Source organism: Podarcis tiliguerta, assembly GCF_965153285.1.
Source record: "Podarcis tiliguerta genome assembly, chromosome: 17".
NCBI classification, from domain to species: domain Eukaryota; kingdom Metazoa; phylum Chordata; class Lepidosauria; order Squamata; family Lacertidae; genus Podarcis; species Podarcis tiliguerta.
In genome coordinates, this window is record NC_139550.1 from 21,480,857 (window position 1) to 21,506,514 (window position 25,658).

The 25,658-nt window shown below is 43.7% G+C and overlaps 1 protein-coding gene across 2 annotated transcripts in view; it reads right to left on the reverse strand.

Annotated features, from left to right (window-relative positions):
* SLC1A1 (solute carrier family 1 member 1) overlaps nt 1-20,920 on the reverse strand; it is a 37,340-nt gene extending 16,420 nt beyond the window's left edge. Inside the window, exons 1-3 of one of the 2 annotated variants that reach the window (XM_083420162.1) lie at nt 20,224-20,920; nt 8,475-8,615; nt 332-424 (exon numbers count right to left, since the gene is read on the reverse strand). In XM_083420162.1, the coding sequence (XP_083276288.1) occupies nt 332-424; nt 8,475-8,615; nt 20,224-20,320 (331 nt within the window). In that variant the 5' untranslated portion in view covers nt 20,321-20,920. Of the gene's footprint in view, nt 1-331; nt 425-8,474; nt 8,616-10,966; nt 11,012-20,223 lie in introns of those variants that run through there. The other variant, XM_083420163.1, reaches the window with a different exon arrangement.
* Between the last annotated feature and the right edge of the window lie 4,738 nt (nt 20,921-25,658).

Here is a 25,658-nt window from a genome sequence, read left to right on the forward strand (position 1 = left end):
AATACAATAATTCATCAAATATTAAAAGCTTCCCTAAACAGTAGAGGTTACAGTACAGGTACTGGTAATCCCATGGTTAAGCATTATAATTGTTGTTAAGACAATCCTGTATGCCTATGAAATCAATATCTGGAATGTAGCATGGAGGGGGGAAAACATCCTACTCCATGAGAATGACTCTCGATGTAACAGTTTACCCAAACATGCTCTTTCTAAAAAATCTGGGTGAGGTGAAAAATGACTGTTTACTTCTAATGTGCATTTAAAACAGAAACAAAACATCATTGTACAATGCAAATAAATTTAAGGATTATAAAGATTCTAGGATTACCTAGGATTACGGCTAAAGCTGTGGTGAAGAAGTAGTAAACAACTGCCCGCAAGCCAATCTTCCCAGAAATGCCGGAGTCCAAAGCAGCAACACCTGGGGATATTTGGAAAATAATGAGATTCTAGTTCATAAACATTTGTAAATAAATGCAGTTCATGTCTAGATCAGAAGAATCTTTATTTGCATCAGTCACTAGCCATAGCAACAAAATAAAATAAAATAAAATGTGCTGAAGACAGAGGTGAAAACTTAACTATACAAAATATATTTTGGAGGTTTACATCAATAGTAAAATAATGGATCTTGCAGTTTTTTGCTGCCACCTGATCATCTTGATCCGCTAGAAGAAAGGGCACAGTAGCAAGGGTGGAGTGATCTGGCATGGACAACCTCACTCCTCAAATCTTTTTATAAGGAGTGCAAGCCAGAAGCACATGAGCCACCGACTCAATACTGCCATCTCCACTTGGCCAGTTCATGTCTACATTTCTGATATTTGCTTTACCTATTCTCCTTGCATTGTGGGTGATTTCCAATTAAGCTTGTCCACTTGCAGAAAAAGCTTTTGATACACACGAAGGGCCGTACATAGTTCAGTGGCAAAACAGCCATTTCACATGCGGAGGGTCCCAATCCAGGGCATCTCAAGGTACGACTGGGAATGTGCCCTGCCTGAAAGCCTGGGGAGATGCTGACCGCCAATGGAGACAATAGTGAGCTAAATGCACTAATCATGGTTTGATTTGGTATAAGATGACTTCCTGTGTTGTTCATATGAAATGCCTACTAACATAGTAGAGTTAAGGGAACCTCCAAGACAGTGTGGAAGGGGCGCTGGGGGTTGCAGAAGGAAGGGGAAATTGGTTGAAACCACTTGTTAGTAGACACTTCTGTTCGATCAACCAAAATGGCAGCATTACCCTCTGTTTACAACAGCTGTCAACCAGATCCCTGGAATCTCACAGGCATGGCATCAAGGTGTTGGTTCTCATCTGTTCCCTGCCTTCAGATTGGTTAATCAAAGATATACCGTATTTACTTGAGTCTAATGCGCCATCAAATCTAATGCACACCTCAATTTTCAGAACCTGGAAACCAAGAAATGTATTTGCTGGCAGATGTAAGTGTGCCATCAAATCTAATGCGCACCTTAATTTTTGCAACGTAATTTGGCTATAAAAGGGGAACATTAGATTCAAGTAAATATGGTATTACCCTGAGCATACAGGTCTCATTGGGTCATTGTGGCTGATAGTCAGCATCCTATCCTGCTAATGTATCTGTTTGTGCCATTTTATTCTATGTCGTACATGCCACACTTGCATAGGAAAATCTAACTGCTTTTAAAAGTGACTCAGCGGTATGGGAAATTTATTTCATGAGATGGATGTTAGCCTGTCTTTTTATCTAATAAAATAAACTAATCAGTTTTAGAAATAAGGCATCATTTCAGAATTTCAGACAGGAACATAGTACAGTGGTACCTCTGGTTATAAACTTAATTCGTTCCGGAGGTCTGTTCTTAACCTGAAACCGTTCTTAACCTGAGGTACCACTTTAGCTAATGGGGCCTCCAGCTGCCGCTGCGCCGCCAGCACACAAGTTCTGTTCTCATCCTGAGGTAAAGTTCTTAACTGGAGGTACTACTTCTGGGTTAGTGGAGTCTGTAACCCGAAGTGTTTGTAACCCGAGGTGTTTGTAAGCTGAGATACCACTGTACAATGACGGCTAGGAGGCTTTGCCTCTGAAACGTATTGGTTAAAAATACAGTGGTACCTCGGGTTACAGATGCTTCAGGTTACATACGCTTCAGGTTACAGACTCCGCTAACCCAGAAATAGTACCTTGGGTTAAGAACTTTGCAGCAAAAGATCTAGCTAGTAGGTCAATATAGATGGAAAAGTAAGGGGAGTGGTAACATACAGAGAAACCTTATTTGGGGAGTTTCTAATCTACAATCATACATTCCAGAAATATATGAATAATTGGTGCATTAATCATTTTGTGCTTTATGAGCAATTAGGTTAAAAAAAATAAACCCTCACTTTCTACTTGTCATTTTTTAAAAAACTACAACAGTGCAAATTATATACCCCTCACAATGAAAAAAATACAAATCAGAAATGGAACATGAAAGCTCATGAGGTTTGTTTGTTGGTAACGCATGACTATTTTCAGGGAACTATATTACATGCGGATCTGAGGATTGGAGCTATAGCTTTCAAATTACTGGGCAAGCATGCTTAAGCAGAACAAAGTGAAGGACAGAGAAAATACCACAGAAGGGAAGAGTGCCGCAATCGCAAAATAACTGAAATTGAGAGAAAGAGACAATAGGAGCAACATAAGAAGCATTTTAAAGGGTCAGCATTCTCATAAAATCCTCCATCATTTCCATGAAGGAGGATTTGTGAATCGCAGACTTATATTATGCTCAAAGAGACACTTATTGTTCTAAAAAAAACCAAAACCTCCCTCTTCCACTTAATAATAATTCTGTTAAGAAATGTTCCTGGAACAGAAGTCAAGAAGGAAGTACTTCTGTCTATTTGTCAATGCTAAGAAATTTCATTGCTCAGCAACACAGATAAAACTTCTTAAAAAACAAAACACAATCAAGCAAACCTTGGGACAGTGTTCAAATTTCACAAGGTTTTCCAGTTAGGGAAAAGCTGCAACAAGCTCAATTTAATAAACAAGGTCTGTATTACATACCAATTACATTCATAGTTAAGATCTTTCGCTTAAAAAATTCCCAGCATTTCAGTGGTTTTCAGAGAGATAAGACTCTGAAGACCTATTCCTATGGACAAATAACTGAAGGACAGAGAATCGATCTCTTTCCTAGCTCCATTGCAAGGAGATCTTATCACTTGATCATGTTGGCACTAGGCACTCTGGCAAAGCAGATGTGTTTGAATTGCTGGGCCAGTGCTTTCCTCACAGGCCTTCTTCGATGCAAAAGGACAAATATGCAGTTATGGTAGGAGCTCCTCTACCTCCATTCTTCAGTGCCCTGGCTGGTTTGGTCCTACATCCCCATAACTATAACCAGTACAAATTTGTATCAATCTCTCTTTTTAATTTTTTTTAAAAAAGTAAAAAAAAAAATTAAAATAATTCAGCATTAATACACACATAATGAGAATATACAAGCATACAAACATACATTTCATACAATCCTTTAAAATGTTCAAACATACCTACACTCAATCCCACAGATAATTCCTTTTCCCATCACCATCCACCACCCCTCACCCCACCTTTGTGTTAGACTTCCAATCTATTCCATTGCAATTTCTTTCCACTTCTATTACTTTCTTTCACACACCTTTAACCTAATTTCATGCTTCTTTTTCTATTACACATTGTTATCCATCTTATTTAGTATTTCAGTATTTAAAACGGAACTTGTTTATTCTAATAGGAGTTCTGATTTTTCAATATGGTTTTGCAAGTATCCTTTAAACACCTCCCAGTCCCTGTATTACTCTCAATAGTTCCTTTAAGGGACAAAGACCCAAGGATTACACAAGGGGATTGGAGAGGCAGTGGTGGAGGAAGGGGTGTGTGGTGGGGGCGAGCTGCCCCGGGTGTCACCACTGGGGGGGGGGGGGTGACAAAATGCTGGGTGGCACTCACCGCGCGGGTCCTGCAGTGCCCGAGCTATGTGTCTCTCCTGGGAATGACACGGTGGCTTGAGTGCCAACAGGCTCCACACTACCCTAAACAGCCACCCACCACCTCCCCCTCAGCTGTAGGGCAGCTGAGGGGGAGGAGGCAGGCAGACTCCAGAGGCCCCATGGAGCGTCCTGCCCCACCTCGTGGGCAGGTGGCCCCGCCCCATAGCGCAGGGCATGTGCACTTCCCCAGGCGCCCGATCGGCTTGCTCCGCCACTGTGGAGAGAATCCTGTCATTTCCTTGCACACCAAGATCAACATAATTGCCCTGGTGCAGCCATGTGGCAGCTGCCAATATAGTGTGTTAATGGCTTATCCTGTACTGTTGCCAGAATTGTGATCATGTCCCAGTACAAAGCTATAGAGCTCTGTTCTATGTTCTTTATGGGGCGGTGCCTCGGCATGTTGACTTCTACTGCCATGTGTCAGCATTCCAGTGTTTTAAAGGTAAAGGGACCCGTGACCATTAGGTCCAGTTGCAGACGACTCTGGGGTTGCGGTGCTCATCTCGCTTTATTGGCCGAGGGAGCCAGCGTACAGCTTCTGGGTCATGTGGCCAGCAGGACTAAGCCGCTTCTGGGGAACCAGAGCAGCACACGGAAACGACGTTTACCTTCCTGCCGGAGCGGTACCTATTTATCTACTTGCATTTTGAGGTGCTTTCAAACTGCTAGGTTGGCAGGAGCAGGGACCGAGCAATGGGAGCTATTACGGGGATTCGAACTGCCGACCTTCTGATTGGCAAGCCCTAGGCTCTGTGGTTTAACCCAAAACGCCACCCATGTCCCTTCAGGGTTTTAAATTACTAAATTACTAAGATGGAGACCCAGAACCAGATTTCAATTGAGCAAGGCTTCCATTCTGAACGATATTGCAAGAGAATAAGATATGCGTGCCTCTGCACATGTACAGAGTTCCTTCTCTACACAGAGTGACCAGCGTTAGTCCCTCAAAACACCTGATATTAGGGAGAAGATCAAAGGGTGTGCCTTTTAGGCAGGCTTGACCTCAAAGCAGCTCCCTTTCAGAAATTAGCCACTGATGAAATCTGAAAGTCATCACTGAGTGTGAATCAGCAGTCCTCCCTTTCTCAGAGCTTCTATCAAGGCCCGAACAAGTCACCTAGCTATTAGAGGGAAACTGACAGAATCTATTTCTTCCTCCATTCCATTTAGCCCACACAATAAATTGGTCATTAAAGAGGATCAGCAAAAAAGCCTGGCCTGTTTTAACTGCCTGTGCCAACACTGCTCTATTTGATGATCAAACCATAAATCCTCTCTCTACAGAGATTGATTTCATACTGCATACTTGGCCAGTTCCCGAGGCAGACAATAGGTGCTTGTTGTGCTTGCACGAGATATAGACTGCGGAGACAAAATACATGACCTCAAGCACACATGCCACGCTATTGAAGAGTGTGGTTACTACTTAACCAAGCGCGATCAAACATTAAAATGAGCTCTGCTCGAAGAGCACGTGCATTAAGAACTGATTCACACAACCACTTCAGTGTAGAGTTCGGCTACGTATAATGTGGTTGTGCTTTGTGAACGTGTCAGCAGAATGATGTGGATGATCTGGAATTCAAAAGCAACCTGCACACAAACTAGGTTGCATGTGATGTGTAACTGATCAACTCACATAACCTAATATGAGGGGGAAATTCTAGTTTGCCTACATTACAGAACAATCACATTACCATCTCTTTGAAAACTGCATCACAACCACCTTGCAAATTTCAGAAGGTAAATGGTGTTTCTGTGCGCTCTGGCACTCGTCACAGTCCTCCGTGCACCAGTAGCGGTTTAGTCATGCTGGCCACATGACCCAGAATGCTGTCTGCGGACAAACGCCGGCTCCCTCAGCCTGAAAGCGAGATGAGCGCCGCAACCTCATAGTCACCTTTGATTGGACTTAACAGTCCAGGGGTCCTTTTACCTTTCAGCTGTCCTAATTAGCTTGAAAAGATGAGCACTCCATTTATCTCCAGTCTTTGTCCTGCTTGGCAAACAATGCCCATCATCACAGCCTTTTCCTTGCACTTCACGCCAATGATCTGAACACTTTCTTCCTTTCCTTGTAAGATTTTTAATAATTCAGAATATGCAAACTTCTGCCTATTTACACATCCCTACTAAGACGACTCAGATATCTCACACTGCAAAGCCACAGCTACTTTCTTGCAGAGGTATTTAGCAGGGTGCCCTGCAGATGTTGCTGGATTGGACAACTGGAAATGGATACAATACTAGTCGGTTCCAACATCAAATTTGTAAGTAACTTTATCAGATGACTATCTGTAAGAAGCACACTTATTCATGTCTACAGCTCTTCACGTAAGCAAAAATTAACATGTCGGCAATTTCCAGCTTCTTAATTTCCCCACCTGGCCTAAATAGTAAACCAGAAGTGTACATTACTGAGTTGTCATATTTTAAAATATTTACAAGTATCCATTTTTTTAAAAAAAAATCAATCAAAACTTGGGATTTCTGTGAATAAAACATTTAAATCATGTTAAGTGCACCTTTATTAGGTACCCCCTCCATAAAAAAAAAAGTTTAAACACTTTTGGATGTTCACTTCAAGTATAATTAATATGGCATACATTTTTGTTTTTGCTTCCTGAGCATGTAATCCAATGGTCCCTGGGAAGGAGTGTTGGGCCCATAGGATATATTGGATATCCCCTTCCAGCTTCAGAGAGTGAGATCCAGTACAGTCATACCTTGGAAATCGAATGGAATCTGTTCCAGAAGTCCATTCAACTTCCAAAACCAAAGCGTGGCTTCTGATTGGCTGCAGGAAGCTCCTGCAGCCAAATGGAAGAACAGAAGCCACGTCGGACGTTCAGCTTCCAAAAATAGTTCGCAAATCGGGTTTTGTCACTTCCGGGTTTGCAGCATTTGGGAGCCAAAACGTTCGAGAACTAAGCTGTTCTGAAACCAAGGTATGATTGTACTCAATTTTCTCTTCCCACAGTTCTAATGCAGAACTTCAGCGTCATTAGGGACAAAAAGGGGACATGGCAGGGTACAGTTTGGGTGTGTGTGTGCTGGTCATCACAAGGCGCTAGCATTTAGGATATGCTGCCTTGCGCCTTAACAGGATTGTTCTTTAAGCTTCCTGGATGATTTACTTTCAATTTATGCCTTCTGACTAAAGGTAAAGGGACCCCTGACCGTTAGGTCCATTCGTGGCTGACTCTGGGGTTGTGGCGCTCATCTCACTTTATTGGCCAAGAGAGCCGTTGTACAGCTTCTGGGTCATGTGGCCAGCATGACTAAGCCGCTTCTGGCGAACCAGAGCAGCGCACAGAAACACCGTTTACCTTCCCGCCGGAGCGGTACCTATTTATCTACTTGCACTTTGACGTGCTTTCAAACTGCTAGGTTGGCAGGAGCAGGGACCGAGCAACGGGAGCTCACCCCATCGCGGGGTTTTGAGCCGCCGACCTTCTGACTGGCAAGTCCTAGGCTCTGTGGTTTAACCCACAGCGCCACCTGCGTCCCGGAGCTCTAAAATGTATTCACTTCTCAAAGGTTTGTTGTTACTCTGAAACAGTACAAGACATCTGCTTTCCACTTGGAAGGATCAACACTCCCAGCTCTTCCTTCCAGAAGCAAAACCAGAGTTTTGCTTGGTACATACAAGATAACAGCGCTGGTGGCCAGGTGTGTTTCCTTTGGAGGGTATTTTATAACTGGAGAGCCATGTCTGACAAGGTCCTCTCTCTGACCACCCAACCTTAGGCAAGGAGTTTGCGTGAAGGAGGATCTCATAAGATGATTTTAGAGGATGGGCAAATTGATAGGGGATTAGGTACTCCTCCTCTCACCCCTGACAATCCAATTTGGGAGGTTATCAGAGCATGGTTAGGCTATCCCTGCTGAGAACTGATTGCAGTTGATGAAGCAGCTGCATGTAATTGGCAAAAGACAAGAGCCCTCAGGAGAAACCCTGAGCTGAGAACCTGCTCTACAGTTGTGTAAATTTCAAAGTTTGAGCTTCCTAAAACCTGGTAATCTAGAAATAGGAGGTGAAGGAAATGCTTTGATATTACAGGGAACCAGGCAGAGGGCCTTCTCAGTAGTGGCACCCGCCCTGTGGAATGCCCTCCCATCAGATTTCAAGGAGATAAACAACTATCTGAATTTTAGAAGGCATCTGAAGGCAACCATGTTTCGGGAAGTTTTTACTGTTTGATGTTTTATTGTGTTTTTAGTATTCTGTTGGGAGCCACCCAGGGTGGTCGGGGAAACCCAGCCAGATGGGCGGGGGATAAATAATAAATAAAAAATAATTATTACATTATATTCTTAAAATAGCATCAGCGTAAGACTTGAGAAATGTTACATTTGAAAGTCGTGGAAGTAAAGTTTTAAATGCTTAATGCTATTTTTTAACCAAACAGATTTTATTTACAGAAATAAGAATATATATATATATATGGTCTTACCTGTTATCATACTTGATATAATTAATGGCAATATGATTAGCTTGAGCATCCTCATCAGAACTTCTCCCGGAAAGGCGAAGTAAAATTTATCCAGATTGGAGAGATTTCCATATTCCCTAACGGCGACACCCAATCCAATGCCTAAGAAGTAACAGTGAAATACAAAACCAGATTTAGTATTTGGGAGGGGGGGAGGAGGAATGAAATCATGTTTTGAATATAATTTTAATCAACATAAAGCAAATTATGACAGTGCTGGAAATGTTTGTTCTTCAAAAGTACAGTGGTACCCCGGGTTATAAACGCTTTGGTTTACAAATGCTTTGGGTTACTAACTCCGCTAACCCAGAAATAATACCTCGGGTTAAGAACTTTGCCCCAGGATGAGACCGGAAATCGTGTGGTGGCGGCGCAGCGGCAGCAGGAGGCCCCATTAACTAAAGTGGTACCTCAGGTTAAGAATGGTTTTGGGTTAAGAATGGACCTCCGGAACGAATTAAGTACTTAACCCGAGGTACCACTGTATGTTATTCAAAGATGGCAGAAGGTTCCTTCAGGTGTACGGACCTGTGAGACAACTCAACGATGGAAGCATTCTTCCTGTTGTTGTTCTCACTGGCTCATGCCTCACCTTGGTATGCTCAAAAGTTACACCTAGCCACCAATCACATGGTTTGAAACAACCAGCGTCTCCTGAAACTGCCCCATTGTTCCAACCCATCGAATACGTTTTCTGCGTGTGTCTATGCAACATAAAGTTTTGAAACGGAGCGGTCTGCTTATATACACAAAAATATAAAGAAAAGGAAATGAGTTGGGCTTCAGTTCTCTATGCTTTTGTTCTGGAGAGACATTTTCTCAAGAATGTTTCAGCCCAAACGTGAAGCTTTCAGATGAAGCCATCTGTCATCTGCCTTGGATAAAGAAAGACACATTCTTTCTTTCAGCGCTCTTTCCTCATTGACATGCTAAATTTATTTTGTTTTAATGAAGTACGTTGTGCTACATGATGAAAAGGAAGCAACACAAAGCATCTCAGTGGTTTAAGGAAGCGGTCTAGCATGCGGTGACATTCTGTGTGATTTATCTTGCTCAGTATCGCAGCAGGAATAAACTGAATCCTCTCCTTACATTCCCAGACTATCATACTTTACTCAGAATGTCTGGTCTGCACATAGTAAATTTCAAATTATTATTATTGTATTTGTATATATAGCTAAAGGAAACAAATGTATATGAATACATGTTGTATGGTAGTTTCATAATAAACCTTTTGGAATAGCTGGCCATATGTTAACCAGGTTTTCTACATACAAATTCATTCCTAAAGTTGAGTCACCCTATACTTGCAGTCAGTCCAGGGAAAGGAAAGCAATGTCAAAAATATAACTGAAAACACTTAATGATATGTTGAGTGAAAATAACTTTCACACAAGGAGTTTCTCTTATTATTCTAGAGTGGATTTTGTTTTCTGATTACTGCTCTTAGCATAGTTATAGGCACATTATCTCACACATGGCATAGCATGGTAGTTTTCAAACATGCTACCTTGTTGAAAACACTTTTAACCAAATTATTTACATTGCTCAGTTTCATTTGTGGTACACAGTTTGTTCTAGTCTTTAGGATTTTTAGAAACTGAAAATCATTGTTTTTTAATGGTTTTTATGTAAACTTCTTAGAACTTTTTATTATATTTGGAGTATAGACCTAATCTCTTGGGAGTATAAGCTTTGTTTAAATGGAGAATGTAATGTGCAGCAAATGCAAAGCTCTCCAGTAGCTGGAAGAAGAAGAAGAAGAAGAAGAAGAAGAAGAAGAAGAAGAAGAAGAAGAAGAAGAGGAGTTTGGATTTGATATCCCGCTTTATCACTACCTGAATGAGTCTCAAAGCGGCTAACATTCTCCTTTCCCTTCTTCCCCCACAACAAACACTCCGTGTGGTGAGTGAGGCTGAGAGACATCAGAGAAGTGTGACTAGCCCAAGGTCACCCAGCAGCAGCATGTGGAGGAGCAGGGAAGCGAACCCAGTTCACCAGATTACGAGTCTACCATTCTTAACCACTACACCACACTGGAGAGGGGATATTTAAGCTCCTTTAAATCTGTAGTGAAGACACCCCAGGGAGGGGTGGAGGAAGGGGTGGGTGGTGGGTGCGGGCCGCCCTGCGTGTCACCACTGAGGGGGGTGACAAAATGCTGGGCGGCACTCACTGTGGGGCCTGCAACGTGCCCGAGCCACACGTCTCTTCTGGGAGTGACACGGTAACTTGGGAGGCGCAGGCTCCATGCTGCCCAAATGGTCCGCCCGCTGCCTCCCTCCCAGCTGTAGGGCGGCTGAGTGGGAGGAGGCAGGCAGATTCTGGAGGCCTTGCGGTGTACCCTGCCCCTATGGGAGGCTCGCCCAGCCCCTGGGTGTGCCACCCCAGGAGCCCAAGCGGCTTCCTCCACCGCTGACCCCAGGGAATACAGCTGCCAGTAAACAACTAACCTGTTAGCCCAGAAGTCACAATAACTGTCAGCATTTTCATTCTCTCCCGTTGCTGGACGTGTGATTATTACATCACATGTCTGTGTTTACATTCCGTGCTTGGAAAGTGAGGGAAATGGAAGCCAGTTCTATCTCTTCCGTTGGATTGTACTTTTGTACTTTTTCTCTCTCTCTTGGAGAAGATGTGAGAGGACACCATGGTTGCTTTGTCTTGTAAAGGTAAAGGGACCCCTGACCATTAGGTCCAGTCGTGACCGACTCTGGGGTTGCAGCACTCATCTCGCTTCATTGGCCGAGGGAGCCGGCGTACAGCTTCTGGGTCATGTGGCGAGCATGACTAAGCCACTTTTGGTGAACCAGAGCAGCGCAGAAAAATGCCGTTTACCTTCCCACCAGAGCGGTACCTATTTATCTACTTGCACTTTGACATGCTTTTGAACTGCTAGGGTAGCAGGAGCAGGGACTGAGCAACGGGAGCTCACCCCGTCGTGGGGATTCAAACCGCCGACCTTCTGATCGACAAGTCCTAGGCTCTGTGGTTTAACCCACAGTGCCACCTGCACCCCTGCTTTGTCCTGTATATATTGCTTAATAAATTACTTAGACGTCACACCTCACAGCCTGAGCTTCCAGCTTTACTCTGCTGTTTGAGTGTGCATGTATCTTCGGATATGTGTTGCTGCTGCGCACCGGGACTGCAGAGTTATGAGCGTCCCAGGTTGCGCTCCAGAGGAAGATGTCCGGAGAAATCTGTCTCAGTGAGGGTGCTGTGCGATGCACCCCCCCATTGTGTTCCAACAATGGTTATGGGCCCAGAGATGTAGAGATGGCCGTGTGCTTATCGGAGGACTGTCTCATTGATTGATGAGGTACATAGCTCTGAGTTCAGCGAGTGCTAATTGCTGGGAGTTGCGGCAAGATTTATTGCTGCTTTGGAATTTCCTGGCTACTTGTGGTAGGTTGGAAGGCTGGTGAATTAAACTTACATTGGAGGGATTTCCCCCCTTCGTTTTATTATTCAATTTTTTTAAAAAAATTATTATTATTATTTATTATTATTATTATTATTACCTGCAGCATACTATGGTCAAAAGTGACTCTCTTTTGATGGTTGATGGTAATGGCTGATGATATTACGCACTATTAATATCACCAACCATTTAAAATGTTCTGGGCATTGCACAGCATATGAAATTATTAGGACTTTACTATGGAATCCCATGATTTCTGTCTGTGTATCTGTAAATTTGTCTCTAAAGCAAAGCAGTCCTTCTGTGCTTTACACCCCAGTCATCTCTGTTTTTCAGCACACTGACACCATGTGCCTGTGATTCTTGAGCTGGAGGCGGCTTCCCTGTGCTGTGTTTTCTCTGTCATAATGGAGGGAGCTCATCTGGGAATTCTGGCGTTAAGGGCTTCCTGTTCTGGCAAATTACTGCCCTTGGCGAGTAATGAATATATATTACCAACAGAAGTACAAATAAAATTAGAGCTCAGTTTGTTTGTGAATTAAATCCTCACAATTCCAGGTGGGAATTTGTTTTGTTAAATCTAAAACCTTTCTATACCAGATTCTTTTCAAAAAAATAAATAAATCCTGCACTGGCACCACTATTGACGGTTCTGTTTTCAAATGCCATTACAGCCATTGGGGGGGGGGCTTTTTCTATATTAGAAGTTTATAGCAAAACAAATGCACAGCTGTCAAGGCATCTTGCAAAGAAGCACTGGAGTTTCAGGGATGTTGCATCTTCGAAGTACCACTGTAGGGTTGTTGCTATTCAGAATACTCTGTGGAGTGTGGTTGCTCGAATGATATAGAAACTCACTGGATAATGCCTGTTGAAAGGTTCATACATGCTTCCACAAATGTGTAAGGGCAGTGCCAGATTTACATATAAGCTAAACAAGCTATAACTTAGGGCTCCACTCTCTTGGGGGCCCCAAAAAACTTAAAGGAAAAAAACCTAGATGTACATTTCCAAAATATAAGATAAAAAACAAACAAAATAAAACCTACGTACAGCAATAGTGTTTTGTGTTACATCCTATGATGTAAGCAATGCCCCCCCCCCCCCCGCTAGCCCGCTCCCTAAAATATCACCGGTTTGATCATTTCTATAGATAGGGTGCCTACATTCTGTATGAACTTTGCATTCTGCATGGACTTTACAACAATTACTTTGATAAAATACATATTTTGTTAAGTGCAAATGGCTTTAGATACATTAGGCCCATAAATTACCATATAGCATATATTCAACACAAAAAAAAAACAGTGACAATTTGCTGTAGACAAAGGATGGCTGGACATATAAAGGGTCCCATTACCTTCAGTAGCTTAAAGGTAAAGGGACCCCTGGCAGTTAAGTCCAGTCGTGGATGACTCTAGGGTTGCAGCGCTCATCTCACTTTACTGGCCGAGGGAGCTGGCGTTTGTCCGCAGACAGCTTCTGGGTCATGTTGCCAGCATGACTACGCTGCTTCTGGTGAACCAGAGCAGTGCACTGAAATGCCGTTTACTTTCCTGCTGGAGCGGTACCTATTTATCTACTTGCACTTTGATGTGCTTTTGAACTGCTAGGTTGGCAGGAGCTGGGACTGAACAACGGGAGCTCACCCCGGAGTGGAGATTCAAACTGCCAACCTAAATGCAAGTTAGGTAGGTTTCACTTTAAATGCAAACTGAATTGAATTCCTTCCCTACCTCCACTTATGACTCTACCACTGATGACTGTAGTAGTTCTTACAACATCTGCACCAGGTCATGAACATAATGCAATTGCTCAGTCTGCAAAGAGAGGGTTCACATGGAAATAGAATTTGCAATGGAGTTGCAATTTCTTGGTTTCAACCAATGTGAAATCTTCACACTAGCGCTGTACTTAATGTCAAGACCAGGCATAGGCAAACTCGGCCCTCCAGATGTTTTGGGACTACAACTCCCATCATCCCTAGCTAATAGGACCAGTGGTCAGGGTGATGGGAATTGTAGTCCCAAACCATCTGGAGGGCTGAGTCAAGATTAATGGAAGTTTGGATTTCCCAGAGTAGATGTTTACTTCCTTTCTTCCATTCCACTGACCAACACTGCTAGCTTGGTGCAGTCATTGTAGACAAAAGCTTTGCCCTGACTCTTAACGGGGAAACATTCTATCAAGACAAAGAAGAAGCTGAATCATAGTTATACAGTTCACAGTAGTTCAGGCTTCCTCAACCTCAGCCCTCCAGATGTTTTGAGACTACAGTTCCCATCATCCCTGACCACTGGTCCTGCTAGCTAGGGATCATGAGAGTTGTAGGCCAAAAACATCTGGAGGGTTGAGGTTGAGGAAGCCTGCAGTGGATTATGTATATTAGTTGTATACAGTTCAGCTACTGCACTACTGCTTTCTCAAAGCTTGGTTGCAAAAGTACTGAAAGGTTCCACAGAAGCATGATTTTCTTTTTCTTTTTTACTTAATAATTTAATTATTTTTAAGATCCTCAAGCAAATGAAGTCCCCAAACATCAAATAGCGTTTGATTGAACTAAGGAAGGATGGGATTGTATATTGTAATTTACCTTGAAAAAAGTGTGATTACACTTTCAGCTATGAAAAGGTTTCTAATTGAAATGTTGTTGTCATATATTCCCCCCCCCATTTTTTTTTTAAATTGCACACAAGGGCATGTCCTTGTACCAAAAAAAGCAATTTAACTGGTTTCTTTGAAGTATGACACGCTTTATCATCCCAAATACCAAAAATACACTAAGCATAGCAGTTATCCTTAACAATGTTCCGAAGTACTGAAGTATAGCAGTACATATTGATCTTAATATAATGCTATATGGAAAAGCTATTTTCATACCCAGACTATTCTTCATTAACCCATACCCTTTAATTGCCCAATTCTTTGCTAAATTGAGACAATTTTATGATGTCCATACATTTCAATTCTAATAGATCTTCGTGCTTCCTTTAAAAGATCTATTAGAGTTCAAATGTATGGACATAAAATTGTTTATATACATTAAAATTTGATGCTATGAGTTTCTGGAAAATTTACCAACAATACTTATCTAAAGTAGATTTCTTTAGGAAAATATAAAACTAAAATGACTTCCATGTGAAATATATAGCTGCTTTAGAAATAAAGTAACTTGCAAACAAACAGTGAAGAAACAACAAATTTGCCAGTGGATTCTATTTGTATGTATTATTTTAAATCATGGTCAGTGGAGAGGGATTACACCTCCCCCTTCAAAGGTATGTTTAAAATCTCTAAATTTCTCCTTGCAGGAAAGCAATGGAGGAGATCAACAAATGAGCATTGCATGTGTGAATTTGCCTTCTGGATCAAATCCTGAATGTACAAAACTCAGAAAAGTAATTGAACTGTAGCCAAGATCCAAATAATTATGAAACTCATCCCAGCATTCCAAGGTGTACCCCCCCCACACAATGAACGGCAACCTCCAAGGTCACCTGATAAGATTCTGAAGGAGTATGTCCTATGGCACAGGGATGAGTTGTTCAAAGGAGAATGAATAAGAATTTACAAAGGATGTATTCAAACCCCTTGTGCTCAGATCCTGAGCCACATATGCAGAGTCCAATGGATGACTTGCTTTGTCAAATGATATAAAAATTACTCCAGAGACACTCCTCTCCCCCCCCCAAAAGAGTAAAGGACCCCTGGACGGTTAAGTCCAATCATATCTCCCCACAACAGGTGTCCTAAAGTCAGTGCCAGATTTACGTATAAGCTAAACAAGCTATAGTTTAGGGCCCTACTCTCTTGGGGGCCCCCCAAAAAATTAAAGGGAAAAAACCCCTGGATGTACATTTCCAAAAAATAAGATAAAAAAACAAATAAAATAAAACCTACATACAGCAGCAGTGGTTTGTGTTGTGTAGGCTCCTATGATGTAAATAATGGGCCCCGCCTGCTAGCCTGCTCCCTAAAATATCACTTCTTCTTAATTGTATTTCAGTTCAACAATTACTTTGAGTAAATACATATTTTGTTACGTGCAAATGACTTTAGATACCTATTAGGTCCATAAATTACCATATAGCAGATATTCAACACATTTGGTGTAAACCACAGAGCCTAGGGCTTGCCAGTCGGAAGGTCAATGGTTCGAATCCCTGCGACGGGGTGAGCTCCCGTTGCTCAGTCCCTGCTCCTGCCAATGTAGCAGTTCAAAAGCACGTCAAAGTGCAAGTAGAGAAATAGGTACCGCTCCGGCGGGAAGGTAAACGGCGTTTCCATGCGCTGCTCTGGTTCACCAGAAGCAGTTTAGTCATGCTGGCCACATGACCCGGAAAATCTGCCTGTGGACAAACGCTCACAAAGTGAGATGAGCGTCGCAACCCCAGAGTCGTTCGTGACTGGACTTAACTGCTCTGGTTCACCAGAAGCGGCTTAGTGATCCGGAAGCTGTACGCCGGCTCCCTCGGCCAATAAAGCGAGATGAGTGCTGCAACCCCAGAGTTGGCCACAACTGGACCTAATGGTCAGGGGTCCCTTTACGTTTAAGGTAAGCCAGATCCAAACCCCATTCAGGAGCAAGGCTACTGCCAACCGAGAGAGCCCAATCCCGTTTTGAGGGAAGCCTTAAAATACAGTGGTACCTCGGGTTACAGATGCTTCAGCTTACATACGCTTCAGGTTACAGACTCCGCTAACCCAGAAATAGTACCTTGGGTTAAGAACTTTCCTTCAGGATGAGAACAGAAATCATGCTCCGGTGGCGCGGCGACAGCAGGAGGCCCCATTAGCTAAAGTGGTGCTTCAGGTTAAGAACAGTTTCAGTTTAAGAACGGACCTCCGGAACGAATTAAGTACTTAACCCGAGGCACCACTGTAATATCCTTAAACAAGCCACCCCCTTTTTTGCTGGCATAAGTTCTGCTGGGCTGCTAGGCCACATGACTGAGATGAACAAAGTTAGGGTCCCTATGAAGTCTCTTCCCTGCCTGTCCCTGTCCCCAACATGCTTTCCTAGGGACTTAACACCAGCCTCGATCCAGTCAGCTTCGGGTCAGCTGGCTGAGCGCCGTCTGAGCCAAGACGAGCATTTTGCACCAGTGCATCTCCAGCTAAGCTAGGGTTGGGGACTTAAACCACTGCAGCCTCAGCTGACTGAGCCAGAGATCTACTGCAGCCTAACTCACTGGTGGATCTTGGGTTACGGTTGCACCCTAAATCCCCAATCAGACTAGGACGTAGGAGACCAGGGTTCAAATCATCAGTCAGCCATGAATCTCCCTGAATGACCTTGGGCCAGTTGCCCTCTCTCAGCCTAACCTATGACACACAGTTGCTGTGAGGATGAAATGTAACCCACTGAACTATTTGGAGGAAATAAATGTGGGATATGGAAGTGAGAGCTGGACCATAAAGAAGGCTGATCGCCGAAGAATTGATGCTTTTGAATTACGGCGCTGGAGGAGACTCTTGAGAGTCCCACGGACTACAAGAAGATCAAACCTATCCATTCTTAAGGAAATCAGCCCTGAGTGCTCACTGGAAGGACAGATCCTGAAGCTGAGGCTTCAATACTCTGGCCACCTCATGAGAAGAGAAGACTCCCTGGAAAAGACCCTGATGTTGGGAAAGATGGAGGGCACAAGGAGAAGGGGACGACAGAGGACGAGATGGTTGGACAGTGTTCTCGAAGCGACTAACATGAGTTTGACCAAACTGCGGGAGACAGTGGAAGACAGGAGTGCCTGGCGTGCTCTCGTCCATGGAGTCACGAAGAGTCGGACATGACTAAACAACTAAACAACAACAAATGTGGGGTATAATTGTAACACTAAAGTAAACAAACTGACTTCAAAAGGAATTTTGAATTAATTTTTGAATTTTGAATTAATTTCTTCAAGAAAAATCGCACTGGTATTTGCCTTTTTATGGTACCATGACTTACTTGTGGAATACTGAGGGCTATAATTTAGATTGTGTAAAACCAGTATTGAGAGAAATGGAGAGGGAAGAGGCATGTTTGTCTCTCGTATTAATTTGCCCACATCATTATGAAATACACTGATCGGATGGCATTTAACAAATATTAATATTGCATGAGAATGATGTTGGTTGGATAAGCGTGATTTACACTTCTAACAGCCAGAGTAATACCAATAACTGAATGCAGTCAAGTAAATGAGATTACTGAAATGAATTATTTAACAAATCCTGGCTGGAAACAATCTCCAAGTGTGCTTTATATTTTTTGACAGCGAGGCAGTTCGTGCTGGAGTGAGAGTGTACTGCTTATATACAAAAATAGTTGTCTGTTTCTAGTTTAAAAAAAAATACACAGAAATAACTTCACATACTAGAAGTGGCTTGGGAGATTTAAGGAAGAAAATGGGGATCATTCTTCCTGGAAGGAAGGGTAACTGAGGCTGCAGTGCTTTTCACATTTATTTGGAAGTGAGTTCCATTTAACATTGCTTTGAGGGTTTTTTTCTACAACCAAGCAGTATACAGTGCTACCTCGGGTTAAGAACTTAATTCATTCCAGAGATCCGTTCTTAACCTAAAACTGTTCTTAACCTGAAGCACAACTTTAGCTAATGGGGCCTCCCGCTGCCACTGCGCCGCCGGAGCATGATTTCTGTTCTCATCCTGAAGCAAAGTTCTTAACCTGAAGCACTAGTTCTGGGTTAGCGGAGTCTGTAACCTGAAGCGTATGTAACCTGAAGTGTATATAACCTGAGGTACCACTGTATAACTTTTATCAAACAAACAAACAAACAAACAAACAAATAAATACAGAGCCACCTACATCTGAGTACATGTGGTTAGGCTCTCCTGCAATCCTAAACCTACTTGACAAGTAGCAAGTTCTTTTGAACTCAGCAGGGTTTATTTGCAAGTAAATATAATGTAAATCAGGCTACACAGCTCCTATGTGGCATTCACAGAATGGTCATCTTACCCTTTCTTCAGCTATGATCCTAATAAGCTTTACTTGGAAGTAAACATTTCTGAAATGAGCCTCCTTTCCAAGATTACTAGGATCATGCGGGGCCAGGTACTAGTATAGGACAAGTCAATGATTGCTGAGATGAAGAACGATTTAATCATCTGCAGTGGGGCTAGACCTGGGCAATCAGCTCTCCTTAAGGTTTCCTCTTTTCTTAAAATACTTGCCAAGTCTGGTTGAACTTAGTGGGACTTACACCTGAGTAAACATATTTCGACTCAGGAGCCACGGTGTTTTAATTTTATCAACATTCTATAGATGCTCAACGAATGCCAGATCAGCACTTAAACATTAGTACCATTTCATCACAGTGGCAAAGATTTGCTCACTGCCAGCTCTTTCCTTTATTGCAACAGGGCTGGGGAAACCCCCATCCACCCCACAAAGAACAAATCTGCATCTGTTTCCAGGGAGATATCCATTTTTTTGGGAAAGGGCTTTCCTCGAGGAAAACACCTATCCACTTTCATCATGTGATATTCGAGGTGTGTGTGTGTGTACTAGGTATTATTAAGCTCAGCTGGGGGTTTGGCAAAGAGCTTAGAAGAGATAGACTGTAATCCTGCCCAAATGATAGCAGGGGTCCTTTTTAAGTCCCGGAACCAATCCCAGCTGGGTTACCTTTCTAGGATGCTCATAATACAACGCTACATTTCTCCCATGGTGGCTGAACATTTGTTTAGCGTGTGTCTCTGTCTCTCTGTCTCTGTCTCTCTCTGTGTATGTGTAGAGCCGTAGCTATGGGGGGGGGGGGTAGCCAGGTCCCCCCCCCCCGTGAAGCCTCCAGAGGGAAACCATTGATGTTCCCAACCTGTGTGTACGCAAATGCGCAGGGGTGTGTGTGTGTGCCAAGCTGGGTCTTTGACCAGGGTGAAATAATGCCTTGTTTCGCCCCTGATGTGTGTGTGTGTGTGTGCCTGTCTGTCTATCTATCTATCTATCATCTATCTAATCTTCTTTGTTCCTACATATACACGTCTCTCTGTGTGTATTCACATATACATCTTCAATGTTAAGCAAGTGGAACTATTTCTTGTCATTTTCTATTTTCCTGCTTACAACCCCACCTTAAGGAAGACTACTGCACACGGCTGGAAGGAGGCAACCTCGACCCAGAGCAGCCGCCAAGGATTCCCTCCAAAGGGAAGGGCTGCCTTTCCCCCCCGAATGATGAAAGAGGTTTCCACGCGCCCCCGCGACGCTCTAGCTTCCTTCGCCTGCCTGCCTGTCTCCCTCCCTCCTTCCCCCTCTTCTTCCCTTGCCCGCCAACTCACCCAGCACCACGGCGAGGATGGTGGCCAGGAGGAGCCAGTTGTTCTTCAGGAAGCGCCTGCAGTTGAAGCCCCTTTTCCGGGCGAGCTCCTTCGCCATGGTGGCTGGTGGTGATGGTGGTGGGAGGAAAGACGCGCGGGAAGGAGATGGAGGCCGGAGGGATGCGCGCCGCGAGAGACTAGAGACACGCGCGCAAGAGACGGAGGCAGAGAGAGGAGCCGGCGGGTCTTTCCCTCAACGGCAGAACGGCTCTCGCTCGCTCGCGTTCGGCCGGCTGCTGGTTTCGCTGGAACGCGCGCGCGCGTATGGATAGAGAGAGGACGGGGACCGTGCGCCTTCGTCACGCTGCGGGGTCTCTGGCGTCTCCTCCTCCTCCTCTCGCCGCCGCTGGTGCTGGTGCTGCTGCTGGCGGAGTCTGCCTGGCTCTGCGGCTCCGAGATAGCCAGGCGGAGAGGAGGAGGAGAAGGAGGAGAGGTGTGGTGGTGGCAGCGGCGGTGCCTCTGCGCGTGTGTGGCTGGAGAGCAGGGCGCGCTCTGTCTCTGTCAGGCGCATCCAAAACACTTGGCACAAGACGCTGCGCGCGCGGCGCCCTCTCTCTTTCTCTGAGTCACTTTGCATAACCACACGGCCCTGGGGGGGGGGAGGGGGCACCTTGGGGCGCCCTCTCCCAGCGAGCGGCGCTTGCGCTTCCTCCTCGTGCCCACAGGTGCCAGCTTCCTGTGCCCCCCGGGGTGCCCGAGCAGCACCCACAAAAATGCTCCATGAAAGGTCGCCGGGTACAGGGACCCACAGGGCTGTGGGTCAAGAGCCGGGCGCTCGGGGGTGGGGTGGGTTGTGGGGGCTTCGGCGCCCTTTCATGAGGCGCTGGGACGACCCGCGTGGGGCGCGGAAAGGCGCGGCTGCTGCTCTGCGCTAAGCGCGCTTCGAAGATATAAATGTGGATATACAGTAAAAAAAACAACAAATAACTCATTTCACACCTATTAACAGCGGCGAGAGAAACTGTGGCAAGATTCTGAAGGACATTTATATTTAGGCAAATTGTTGTTGTTGTTTAGTCATTTAGTCGTGTCCGACTCTTGTGACCCCATGGACCAGAGCACGCAAGGCACTCCTGTCTTCCACTGCCTCCCGCAGTTTGTTCAAACTCATGCTGGTAGCTGCGAGACCACTGTCCAACCATCTCATCCTTTGTCTCCCCTTCTCCTTATGCCCTCCATCTTTTCCAACATCAGGGTCTTTTCCAGGGAGTCTTCTCTTCTCATGAGAGGTGGCCAAAGTCTTGGAGCCTCAGCTTCAGGGTTTGTCCTTCCAGTGAGCACTCAAATTACTGGTATTCAAAAAGTCTGGCCCTTCTAGAATTGCTCTTCTAGATAAGGTTTCCAACATGTTGAAAGTAGCTAGGGGGCATACTGCAAGAGACTGATTTTTCGCAAAGTGGCATGATTTTATGTTATTTACAAAGGATGAAGCCCTGGCCGTATGGTCCCTCTTGTTTATTCCAAGTTCTGGATTTTGTGAAAGTGTACAACTGCTAACTTATTTTCAAAGCTAAGGAGGGTCTGGTGTGGTTTAAAATTGGATGGGGACTGGTTTTGATAACCCTACATTGTGGATGACTCTTGGGTCCCTTTCACCTCTACAATTCAATGATTCTGAGTCTATGTTTAGGCAGACCTATGTTCTTTATATTTCTGCTGAATTACTAGTAATTTTGGAGCAAGGGAAACGACGGTTCCTTTTCATTCCTTTCTTCATTTTTTATTCTTTTTTTTCATTTTGCAAGACCATGAGAATTCCTAAGATTAAGGAAGTGCCCACTTGCATGGAAAATATTGTTTGTCTTCTCCTGCTGGATTTTGTGTTATATTTGATTCATTTCTTTTTGTTACTTTTGTTTGTATGCAAAAATTCACTCTCTTGTTATGATTTACAAATTTCAATATTAAAAAGGCGAATGAGCCAAGCACTTGCAGCAGTGTGCAAAATGCTTACCTGCTTTGTATCACATCCCCCTCGATGCAGAAACAAGGAAGAAAACAGAAAAAACAATTGAAGAAAAATAACAGCATACACCTTTCCAACTTGTGAAGCAAACAATTTGGCGGTGAACAAAGACGCAGATGGATAAACATTATGTTTGTGTAATTAGAGACTATTTATTTCATTTCATTTCTAATCAGCCTTTCAATCGGCACCAGGTCCACAAGTTGTCATATCAATTCCATCAGGCATGGTTTCTCCCAAAGCACCCTGGGAACTGTAGTTTGTTATGGGTGCTGAGAATTGTTAGAAGACCCTCTATTGTCCACACAGACTTACGGTTCCCAGAGTTCCCAGGGAGGACTGATTGATTCTTAAAACATGCTGGAAATTCTAGTCTTTGTTTTAAGTGATATGATACTATTCTGAATGTATATTGCAGGTGGGACTGAGAAAGGAAATCTTAGAAAGTGAGTTGCAGAGGGTAGTGGGCTGGGTTCAAGTTAATGTTTAGCTGTGAAGTCACTTCTCAGTAGTTTTTAGGCTGTTATGATGATAAAATGGGATAACCTCGTGGACACTACCCTGGTCTCTTTGGAAGGAGTAATAACTTAAATTAATAACTTAGTTATATTAGAAACGGGCAAAACACAAGAAATAAAAACAATGCAAAATATAAACATTTTGGGTTAGTTATCAGCTCTTGTGGTTTAATTTGAATGATGTTAACCTGATTTAAAAAAAAAATATTATTAAAGGTTGACAGATATTGGCTCCCATCCTGGATGAAGATTCAGTTTGGTAGTTTTTGTACGGGTAACCCAACACAAATCTGTAATAAAAATGTCTCAATAAAATGAAAAAGAATTAAAGGTACTCTAGGCTGATGGATGACTCCCAGAACTGCTGAAGTTATTTAAAAGATGAACACAATAATGGAAAATGATGGTAAGAGATTCTATTTTGGAAAGGTTTGCAACTATCTATACCATGTCCGCAATGAACCTACTTGGTCAGCAAACAAAAAGCAATATTTTATTATTTGGTGTCCCCCCCCCCTTTAAATCCCTTTTTGATCTTTGTACTTATTCTCCAAGAGTTCACTTCCAACGCAACATTTTCCTCAAGCACAGGCCCTGAGGAATTAATCCCCAAAAGAATACACATAAAAAACCCCCATTACATTGGAATTACCACTGTCGGGGGGGGGGGGAATCTCTGAGCCGCAGGGAGAATAATAGTGTGCTCTCAAGATTATCGAAATCGATAAGATCACTTGATAACCAGAGATGTAGTGCTTGACCTGCGACCTTTCTCTCTCTCTCTCTCCCCTCCCCCCCAGCCTTGGCACTGCCAACTGAGCTACACCACAGCTAATGCGACTGAGTGAAGGAACTCTGGCTTTTCTGAAGGGCAGCCCAAGATACATAATCCAGTTTGGGTGCCCATGTACACACTGCAGTCCTGGGTGTAGGGTACTGCCTAACCAAGAGCTAGGCAGTCCTAGGTCGGTCTGTGTGTGCCCTTCCCTCTTGTCTTGCAGGAGTGTCTTGGAATCCTGGCCTTGTTCTGTTCTGCTACTGTCCTTTAGATGCTGTTATAGGCGCTCAGGAAATCAGCCCCGAGTGCTCACTGGAAGGACGGATCCTGAAGCTGAGGCTCCAAGACTTTGGCCACCACATGAGAAGAGAAGACTCCCTGGAAAAGACCCTGATGTTGGGAAAGATGGAGGGCACAAGGAGAAGGGGATGACAGAGGACGAGATGGTTGGACAGTGTTCTCAAAGCTACCAAGATGAGTTTGACCAGTGGAAGACAGGAGTGCCTGGCGTGCTCTGGTCCATGGAGTCACGAAGAGTCGGACATGACTAAGCGACTAAACAACAACATAGGCACTCAGCTCCATGCTGTTGAGTTGACCCTTGGCTCTGCAGGCTGGTTTGAGGGTTTGTCCAAAGCCCTGATGTTGTCACAACCTCTCTCCCGCCTGTTGTCTTGCAACTTCTTGTTCACATCTCAACCCTCAAAACTGTACCCTGCCCATCTGGCTGGATTGCCCCAGCACCTCTGGGCAGCACCCAAAAAATATAAACACATGATAAAACATCAAACTTTAGAAACTTTGCTGTACCTTTGCCTTCAGATGTCATCTAAAAGTCAGATACTGTATTTTTTGCTCTATAAGACTCAGTTTTTCTCTCCTAAAAAGTAAGGGGAAATGTGTGTGCGTCTTATGGAGCGAATGCAGGCTGCGCAGCTATCCCAGAACGCAGAACAGCAAGAGGGATTGCTGCTTTCGCTGCGCAGCAATCCCTCTTGCTGTTCTGGCTTCTGAGATTCTGAATATTTTTTTTCTTGTTTTCCTCCTCCAAAAACTAGGTGCGTCTTGTGGTCTGGTGCGTCTTATAGAGCAAAAAATACGGTAGTTGTTTATTTCCTTGACATCTGACAGAAGGGCATTCCACAGGGTGGGTGCCTCTGTGGAGAAGGCCCACTGCCTGGTTCCTTGTAACTTCACTTCTCGCAGTGAAGTAACTGCCAGAAGGCCCTCGGAGCTAAGGTTACCAGATTTTTTAAAATGTATCCAGGGACACTTTTTAAAAATAAATAAATAAATTATTTTTATTCATTTTGCAATACAAAAATATAAAAACACATAACACAATTTTTCACAAGTACATTTTTTGGACTTCCCTCAGCTCTTCTGCAAATCCTCTGTTTTAGTCCTTCTTCCGCATTTCTTAATCTAATATTGCCTTTTATTAAAAACCTCCTCCCTCTTATTCCCTTTTTTACAATATTTCTAATATTATTTTCACAGAGCCTCTTGGAAACCTACAAACGTTAATTGTTCATCGCAAATACTTTTCAAATAGTCTACAAATTTACTCCAGTCTTCAGTGAATCTGTGGTCTCGTAGGCCTCGGATCCTTCCTGTTAATTTATCAAGTTCTGCATATTCCATTAACTTCATTCTCCATTCTTTCATCACTTTTCAACTTCAATGGATTTTGTATGGGGACTGATTTGTAAATCAGGGGACTGTCCCTGGGAAACAGGGACATCTGGTAACCTTACTTGAAGCTGGATCTCAGTGTCTGGGCTGGACAACGGGGGTGGAGGCACTGCTTCAGGTATACAGGGCCGAGATCTAATTTTTATGAGGGTATAATGTAATAATAAAAAACCACATGTCATTGGTATATACTAGAAGTGCCACGCAGTGACGCGTATGACAAAGTAATTTATCTCAAATATTTTCAGATGTATTTTCAGACATAGCATAGCTGTTGAAACTTTTTTTGCACCAACTTGGCCAGTGACACACCTAGGGTTGCCATATTTTGAATAGCAAAACAGAGGACACATTGGTCGACTTCTACTTTTAACTATGGATCGCTAGGACGACTCTCATTTTACATACCCAGGAATAAGAGGACGTGTCCCAGAAAAAG